Genomic DNA, 10695 nt, shown 5'->3' with positions numbered 1-10695 from the left:
TGACCTGCAATTACTTAATCGTATAATTAAGCCGTACGAAATGAGCAATGGTCCCAAGGCTTCAAAATCTAGAGGCACTAAAATCGTCATCACAAATTTTAAATGAATGCGACAAACTTCCGAATTTTTAAGTGAAATAATAAATGCAAAGATATCATTTTCATTGTTTAATGAAAACATTAAAAAAATTGACCATTCTGAAGTTATTTAATTTATATATAGGTTTAATTTGACAGAATTTTTCAGTAACCGCCAAAACAGTTTAAATATTTTTCAGTAAACTTAAAATAATCAAAAGTTAACATCATCAATGACTCACGATTCCAATTTAACCATTTATCATCCAATTCTTAAATGTCCCGGTCGACATCTTGATAATTACGGCATATGTATGTAACATTGTCGTCATTTTCATTAGTTTAATTAGTAAGACCAATTCAATAACATTGTTTCATTGATAAAATAACTCCTTGATCCATGATTTGAATTTAAAAACTCTCAAAGCATTCGGTGTTTAATTATTTAATGAATTTATGCAATTCTTTACTTTAAAGAAAAATTTCACATTTTGGAAGAAAATAATTGAAGTCATAGTTAAATCTAATTATGGAAAATTCAGCAACACTCATAATAAATAAATCACATATTTTTATAACTTATAAATAGTTTATTATGATTTTTACTTCTCAGTTATTAATAACTTTCAAAATCAACTTTTGAATATCAACAAGCAAAACAAAAAATTTCATATTATAAACCAAGACTTTCGTAGTCGGAGTCTTAGACTCAAAAAAACGAATAATTCTCGATTCTTCTCTTTTCCTTTCAAATCTTTAAAAGCGAATGAATCGTCAAATATCAAATTTTGAAAATAAGTCTATTTGTAACACGATATTGAAATTGGTCTTGCAGTTTTTTTTTTAAATTTGATGTTTTTAAATGATTCCACAGCCTTTGCTATTTTAGAATCTTTTGCGACAAAGAGAAAAGATAATAACTTCTGAAAAATGTGGTTGTATGCTGAAAAAAAAATTAAATGGAATAAAAATCGTACGTCATCAAACATTTCAATTTATTTCGATTTATACGTATAAACTAATTTGTTATATTATCAAATACATAAAGAAAACTGGGCTTTTGTCACGGGACATATGTATATGCAGAACTGTTAGGTACATCATTATCAAATTTTTTGTTTATCTAAGTAAAAATTAAATAAACACCATTTCTATTCTGTAAAATGTGTTTTTTTTCCTTTTCAACTTTTGTACAACAATTGTAATATGTTTCGAGTATGTATCTTAAATTCATTACGATACACAGTAATAATAGATTAATAAGTCTTCGCTTAACAGTAAATATATAGAATTTTTAGGCTAAACTCCTTATAAATTTATTTTGTATTAAAAAAAAATTATTATTAGTAATTTTTAGTGATAGATAATGCGCTAAATGTTTTATATATATGTACATGAACAAAAAAAAAACGTGACGTGAAATGATTTGTAATTGAATAGAATTTGATAAGATAAAAATATGTTTAAATGTATACATATATTTAACGTAACTATCACAATAATATAAAAAGAAAACTTAAAGCGTAAAGTCTTAAAAAAAAATAATGTCAAAATGTAATTGAATACTGATAAAACTGGAAATAGCTTCCACGACATATAAAGTTTATTTATATATACAAATTTTCCACTTCCCGCCAAAAATGGTTGGAAACACTTTAATCAGGTATCAATTTGGCCGATGTTTATTTATTTATCTCGAGAAGGCAACAAACAGATGTTCATCAGAATTTAATGAAAATTAATCCGCACAAGCAATATTAAATTGTTCCTTAAGAGTTAAACATTATAATTAAATTAAACATATGAATTGCTTCGATTCCGATAACATGCCAAATGAAATTAATTAATATAATTAATAATATGTATATATAAATATGTAGGAAGACAATTTTCATATGCAATTCAAAAACAACATACATACATGTATTATATTTGGAATTATATATATATATATATATATATATATATATATATATATATATATATATATATATATATATATATATATATATATATGTATAATAAAAAAAAAAGAAGATAAATACAATAAAAATGAACTAACCGTTATAACTAAATTTGCAACGCTAAGTATTTTGAATTTTAAGCAGATACGTCAAAATAATACTACTTTACATTGATATGATCTATGATGAGAATTATATTTATATTACATATTTATATTATATAAATGCCGGATAGAATGATACTCAAAACATTTTGATATTTGTATTACTATTACTATTATTGTGTAATATGTGTGTTTATATATTTTCACATGAAGTTAATCAATATTTAGTTGCGAGACAATCGAAAACACACACACACACACACACAGACACATATGTAAGAAAACACCGTTATTGAAAATCTGATATATGAGATAATAATATGATTTGTTTTAGCGCAGCGCCGATAACACAATTTAATATGTATACAGTTCTGATTGATCCAATCAATACAATTGATATGTAATAAATAATTAAATTTCTCTGTGTGAAACGAACGAAACTCACTCGCTAATCGGCACGTCGTAAAATCATCAAGTGAAGCTTTAGATATGACGAGACAGAATTATTGCCAAGAAATTGGTATTTATTTATTGCCAGAATTGAAATTAAAAAATAAATTCGTACACACATACATATATGCACGTTTCGTTGATATGAAATTTCAAAATTGACAAACAAAGTATTGCAAGATATATTTCCCATATATGTACACATGTAATACAATAAGCATTTATTTTGCATTGATCTTATGTCTTTTAAATATTATATATATATAGTATGAGCAATGTATAAATTAAAATAATGAAAAAAAAAAATGCATTTTCATCTTACAATATGTATAAATATACAATAAGACAAGTTTGAGATATGTTGAAACAATATAATAATAAATTGATTTAATAACAATTTGCTTCCAAACAGTGGAGATAATAATATTTAAGTAATGTATGCATGGAGAATGTTTCGATATACACAATATTTACAAAAGATTCACTACATTATATTATAATGCATATTTAGAACAATAAGTATCCAGTATCGATCAATGCACAATACTATTTATATTGTTTGCAATAATAATTAATCAGAGACACACACATATATTCTCGTTGATATTATTATCATTGTTATTTTTTGTCTTTTTAAACATTTTTCACTGCATACAAAACACACTTTACTATAATATAAAAATAAACTCAACTATTCTTTGCAATAATACTAAATATTCATATTATATATACGTATGTATACATATGTGTGAACACGCATACAATTTATACACATTGTAAATTATATACAGACACTAATGTATACGTCATTTATTATTCGACAGTTATCCACACTGTAACTTTAATTCAATCAGCGATTAGGACAATTCTTTAATTTACTCTCAATAAAGGTAACAAAACAAACCTCTGCTTGTAAGTCAATTGAAAATAAATCTACAATGTGAATAATTGTCTGAATTCATATATACAGTCTGGGCCATAAGTAATGGAGCATTCTATTTTGTCAGCAAATTTTGATTTGTTCGATTAAAACTAATGATTTAAATGGAAAAATAAAAACAACAAAGTGTGGAAATACTGCTGCTAAGTGTGTAAATACAAGCAGCAATCAGTTGATTAGTTGAGCTTCACAAGAAAAGCCGTTTCCATTCACGGATATATCTAAAGAACGGACAACTTCATTCACCTCCATTCTTCCCTATTCCTCGTTTATTCTAATGTAACAAGAAGTACTTTTGATGGAAATAAATAGAAATGTTGTCATAAATTATGTTATTAAAGCAATACCTTAAATATAAATATTAATAATTTTCGTAAATAATAAAAATATGAATCTATTTTATCGACTGCATTGAATACTTGGTTCGACTGAATCGTTTGGTACATTCTTACAATGAAAACAAACTGTTAGTTTTTATCACCCAAATCAAAACGAGTCACTTAGTCACCTGTGGTCCACCTGTATAATATATATATATATATATATCGGCGAGCATCGAGTCGCCCGCAGTAAAAAAATATAACATACGAAGATAAAAAGATCAGTCTATAGAGTAGTACACGAAAATAAAAACACTATGGCGGCGCGCAATCATACGCAAACTTCGGCGTCTGAATTCAACTTGGACGATCTGTGCGCCGCCGACAGTTTCACCAAATTCTTCTTCACCCTCAATATAGGCAGACGCACCGACGGATTCTGATGCCAGCATTCCCGCATGAGTTTCCCCATTCCGGAGAGTATCTACAAAGCAAACGACGATAGACACGATCCTACAATCAATACGCTAATTTTAATCACACGGAAACTTACCACATCACTAGCCCACCGATTCGACAAAGACGGACGCATCGCGTCGATGCATACGACTTTCTTCATGTCCTCGAACGACGGATCCGAAGGTACGACGTCGTAAAACGGCGGCTTGTAATCTTCGGCGATACCTACAAACGACGCGATTATTATACACAATGCAACGGTAGTTGAATTTTTAATATTGTAAAAAGTTCTAACCGTTCCACACAGTTCTCCGACAAACTTCCCACATAACCAAACCTAAAGCGTAGACATCGCAGCGTCGGAACGATTCAAAGCACTCCATATTAATGCTGCAAGTGCAAAAAAAAACACATAACAATCGTACTTTCATGTAAACGTGTGCCTTAGAATAGGATTGAATGGATACCTCTCGTCGAGAACTTCAGGGCTCATGTAGCGCTTGGTGCCCACTTTCGGATTGGCACCGACGTCCAAGTTGTCGGTGGATTGGATGTGCGTGACGGACAGGCCAAAGTCGGCTATCACGCACTCGTTGTTCGACCGCATCAGTATGTTTTTGGTTTTTATGTCACGGTGGGCTATGGCCGGCTTACCCTGTGTGCCGAATATCTCCGTGTGCAAGTGCACCAGGCCGTGTACGACCGACAGACAGATGGATATCATCTGATAGTGTGACAGAGTCGTCCTGTTCAGGTGGTCGTACAGTGAACCCAACGAGTGGTAGTGAGTGATGAGCCAAAGCTGGAAAGAAATGTAGATATTTTAACCACTCGCGCTTGAAAGTATTCGTTTTTCGTTAGAATTTGTCGTACCTGTGTGCAACCGTGTTTCGACGTCATGTCACTCCCGATGTATCCCAAGATGGATTCGTGCCTCAACAAGACGGTACTGTAGATTTCAGTCTCACGATACCATGATGCTTCGTCGCGGGAGTAGAATATCTTCACTGCGACATTGTCGGCGTGCCATTGAGCTTTCCAAACTTCACCATAACGCCCCTGAAAAATTGTAAGAATAGCCGTATAAGTATGAGCAGTTGTATGTATGTTATAGATGAATGCTTAATGAATCTCCGACAAGTATTTATTGACAAATAATACATATATAATGATGTAAATTGAATACACATTACAATGTTATACAGTGCCAATATCATTAAAGTTCAATATTTATTTATTTACATATATACCAGGAAGGCCTTACAGGTAAATCCCAATGCGCCTTCCTGGCCAATTACAAATGCAGCATTTTTATTACAAGTCGTTGAATTGCGAGACACTGAAAAACTCGCAAATTAACGAGACATCTATGAATTGTACATAAATTTTATTGTACATCAATCAAACTTCAAATAGTGGTGACATAGTAGGTAGGAAGGATTTTTAGCCAATTTTTTTTTCCCGGGAACCGTTTCAACAATGAAATCAGAGAAAATTGGCAAACTCTGATAGGAAACGATCAACCTGGAGTCACAAATCCAGGTCTGACCAACAGCATACTCTAAAAAATTCATTTTCATTCAGGGATTGAACCCGGCACCTTCTTGACGCTAAGCAGAAGCTTAACGTCGAGCTATGCTGCTGGCTGGTATATCAGTAATATCAGTAGTGAGTCAAATTGCTGGTGGTTTGAGTCCGATTTAAAATGTATTTTCGTTCGGTATTGGAGGGTGAACTTCAAATGACTTTACCAGCATTCATAAATACTAAATTTAAATACACAACATATCGTACTTTGCCGACAACTTCCATTAGAGTTATATGCTTGGCCAAGGTCCTCTGAACGAGCAGCGGAAGTCCACTTCCACTGCCCGAGGTCATGGAATTCTCCAAATAGCGACGAAGCGTGCTGTCGCCGGCTGCCGTCGCTCGCAATAACTGCTGCTGAGGAAGCATTGAATCGTCACACAGACCAGTCCGTTGCAGCGAAAGCTTACGCATGGCAGCACGCGACATTCGAGACCTAAACAAGACACAAATGTGTGAAATAATATAACATACACTCGCAAACAGGACAGTGTGTACGTTTGATTCGTTCGAACCTGTGAGATCTCTTCATTATCAGGAGGATAATGAGTCCAAAGAGTCCGAAGATTGCTATTGTCGATATTATGGCAACCCAAAGCTTCCAAGAGTTCATGTAGTTGCTCCACAGTGGAATAGAATCTACAATGAGTACGTTTAAAATTTAATAAGTGAATTATTAATACTTTGGCTACCGTGCGAGATGTTTTTCGGAGAATAACCTTTATAGATAAGTGGCGGTAGTTCTGGAAAGTCTCCAGCGTTGCACATATCTCCGGTGCAGCATGTGATGTTGAACTGACCGGCCGTGTGACGTTTTCTATGACCCCTTTAAAGCAAATGTATGTTATATATATATATATATATATATATATATATATATATATATATATATATATATATATATATATATATATATATATATATATATATATATATATATATATATATATATATATATATATATATATATATATATATATATATATATATATATATATATATATATATATATATATATATATATATATATATATATATATATATATATATATATATATATATATATATATATATATATATATATATATATATATATATATATATATATATATATATATATATATATATATATATATATATATATATATATATATATATATATATATATATATATATATATATATATATATATATATATATATATATATATATATATATATATATATATATATATATATATATATAATATATATATATATATATATATATATATATATATATATATATATATATATATATATATATATATATATATATATATATATATATATATATATATATATATATATATATATATATATATATATATATATATATATATATATATATATATATATATATATATATATATATATATATATATATATATATATATATATATATATATATATATATATATATATATATATATATATATATATATATATATATATATATATATATATATATATATATATATATATATATATATATATATATATATATATATATATATATATATATATATATATATATATATATATATATATATATATATATATATATATATATATATATATATATATATATATATATATATATATATATATATATATATATATATATATATATATATATATATATATATATATATATATATATATATATATATATATATATATATATATATATATATATATATATATATATATATATATATATATATATATATATATATATATATATATATATATATATATATATATATATATATATATATATATATATATATATATATATATATATATATATATATATATATATATATATATATATATATATATATATATATATATATATATATATATATATATATATATATATATATATATATATATATATATATATATATATATATATATATATATATATATATATATATATATATATATATATATATATATATATATATATATATATATATATATATATATATATATATATATATATATATATATATATATATATATATATATATATATATATATATATATATATATATATATATATATATATATATATATATATATATATATATATATATATATATATATATATATATATATATATATATATATATATATATATATATATATATATATATATATATATATATATATATATATATATATGTAATATGTATATTGAGTAGATTGGAAACTAATCGAGAGTAACAGCAAGTAAGTTACGTGTATGAGCCGGGAGAATGACATAGCATGTTGAGCTGATCGGCTTTGGTGGTGCATCCACGAGAGTACATCTCTTCGCCATTCGACTCTCGCACGTGGGATTTCCAACACTGAAATGAAAGCACAATGATGATTAGTTGGTCGAATAAATTAACATGAACATGGATACATATAATATGTACAAAAGTATTACCTGAATGGCATCTTTGCAAACCGCCATCATATTGTGACAGTCTGGAGGTTCGCAAGAATGACATTTGTATCTGAAAATGGTACATTATAATGTAAGATTACCTGTACATATAAAGTATATAAATGGGACATATTAAATGAGAAATTCCAGAATGTATTAAAAAGTTTATAAATTCTACCTTTTCCTCAATCTCTTTCTCCTTCAGTTGGATTAAAAGAAATAGCATTTTTTTAATTATTCAACAGAATAGTGGTGAGATATAGAGAATTAGAATAATTATTGATAAATATAAAAAACGAACCTTTGATGGTTAAAATTTTGATTGATGTCCAACTGATGATGGTCCAAGGAATTCGGCGACGAATCATTATCTACGGTATCTTCTATTAAATTTCCCGTCTGAAGGTTTTCCAATGCACCTGGAAATAATCAGAAATTAAACTATGTTAAATTCATTCATCGGTTGTCCGACTTATTATGGACACATAAATAATACAATACAACAGCTGGAACGTAAGTATGCGTGATGTTAAAGTTCGCATAAAATTCCATGTAAAAAAATAAATTTTGTTTTAATGAACTCGTTAATAGTAAATAAAGAATACTATTAATTACTCGAGAATACTATTAACAACGATTTTTGTAAGTAGAATCTTTTGCATACGTTTGAAGTCATTTTTTTTATGTGCGATATTAGATTGGTACATATTTACATTTATTATAGGCGAACTCTTACTGGCTAAACGACAATTCAATACAGTTGCACAATACAATGTCCAGATTGGAAATTTGGATGATTGTCCGAGAACATATGCTAATTTGCAGTCGGGAGGTATATATATATATATATATATATGTATATATAGGTATATTTAACCACATCAAGACAGTCGCTGACGTTTCCTTTCGTCGACTTGGATTTGTCTTGAGATATGCTAGATTATTCTCCAACCCCTTGTCTTCTCGCTTGCTTTTCAACTCGCTTGTTAGAAGTAAGCTAGAGTATAATGCGATTGTGTGGAATCCGCATGAAGCAAACTACTCTCTTATTATAGAAAAAGTGCAAAAAGAATTTCTTCGTTTTCTTTATAAGAAAGAGTATGGGTACTACCCATATCTCTATCCTACTCCTTTCCTTTTGGGCATGCTTGGGTATATATCCCTTGAACTTCGGAGAAACTTCTCGTTAATTCGTTTCGTTCTCCAGCTATTGAGTGGTAATACGTCATGCCCGTTGTTGCCGGAACAGTTGAGACTTTATGTCCCTAATAATTATGTACGTGGTAGACATCATCATTTGATGGTTGTACCTGCTGCTCGCACAGTTCTTTTTCGAATGGCTCCTATTCCAAGAGCTATTCGACTTCTCAATGAAATCGTTGCTGCCGTCCCTGAATGTGATATTTTCCACCTTAGTGAGCGTAAATTGTCGGAAATTACTCTAACCCATTTATCTGGTAGTCTGCGCTCATCATTGTTTTCATGATTGATTGTGATTTATGAGTGAAATTTTGATTAACTCTCTTCCATTTGGGCCTCGCTGTTTTTATTTTTTATTCATATTTTGTTGATTTATGTTACTTTTTCTTTCTCCTTTGTACATTTTATGTACTATTTTATTTGTATTATTATTTTCCTTTTGTTACTTTTTATTATTTTTTTATTCTGCTTTCTAATTTTTCTGTTTTTTTTACTTGTATTATCTTTGTTAAATGTAGGCCTATTAAAACTATTAATAAATAATAATATATATATATATATATATATATATATATATATATATATATATATATATATATATATATATATATATATATATATATATATATATATATATATGTATATATTACATAAAATGTCTTGTTATTTCGACGTCTGTTCAAAGGACATAATTTCAATACGGCTGTTGTACTTTAAAGACATGTATGTGGGTGTGTGCACGTATCGTTTCGCATCAAGTGAATTAGTGACGAGTGGGCGGTTGTTGGTGGGTGTAGAGCGAGAGGGGTAGCTGTCAAAGTGACATGTGGGAGGGCGTGTAGGGGGGCGGGGCGGGGCGGGGTGTGGTCACCTCTGGCCGCAGCGGAGGGCAGCGCGTGGGCGGAGAGGGCGGCGGCCAGCAGGAGCACCGCCAGCGAGAGCAGGGGGGCGCGCGGGGGGGGCGGCGGGGGGGGCGAGGGCAGGGGCGGGGGTGCCGCAACGGCCGCGACAGCCGTCGGCCCCGCCAGCGCCGGCGCCATCGCACAACATCACAACACGCCGCCGCAGCACCCGCTTCGACGACCATACACCGCCACACCAAACTAACCAGCC

At 29.3% G+C, this 10695-nt stretch overlaps 1 protein-coding gene across 1 annotated transcript; it reads right to left on the bottom strand.

Annotated features, from left to right (window-relative positions):
• Nucleotides 1-4059: 4059 nt before the first annotated feature.
• On the bottom strand, nucleotides 4060-10622 carry sax (type I BMP receptor saxophone). Its single transcript, XM_077427150.1, has 13 exons — nucleotides 10454-10622; nucleotides 8684-8801; nucleotides 8561-8581; nucleotides 8383-8452; nucleotides 8190-8299; nucleotides 6569-6727; nucleotides 6417-6503; nucleotides 6109-6337; nucleotides 5188-5373; nucleotides 4782-5116; nucleotides 4610-4704; nucleotides 4409-4539; nucleotides 4060-4339 (listed from the first exon to the last, which is right to left on the bottom strand). Exons 1-13 carry the CDS (start codon nucleotides 10620-10622, stop codon nucleotides 4187-4189), a joined length of 1863 nt encoding a protein of 620 aa, XP_077283276.1. The 3' UTR covers nucleotides 4060-4186.
• Between the last annotated feature and the right edge of the window lie 73 nt (nucleotides 10623-10695).

Source organism: Arctopsyche grandis, chromosome 3 (assembly GCF_051622035.1).
Source record: "Arctopsyche grandis isolate Sample6627 chromosome 3, ASM5162203v2, whole genome shotgun sequence".
In the NCBI taxonomy this organism is placed as follows: Eukaryota; Metazoa; Arthropoda; class Insecta; order Trichoptera; family Hydropsychidae; genus Arctopsyche; species Arctopsyche grandis.
This window is presented reverse-complemented; position numbering and strand designations above follow the sequence as displayed.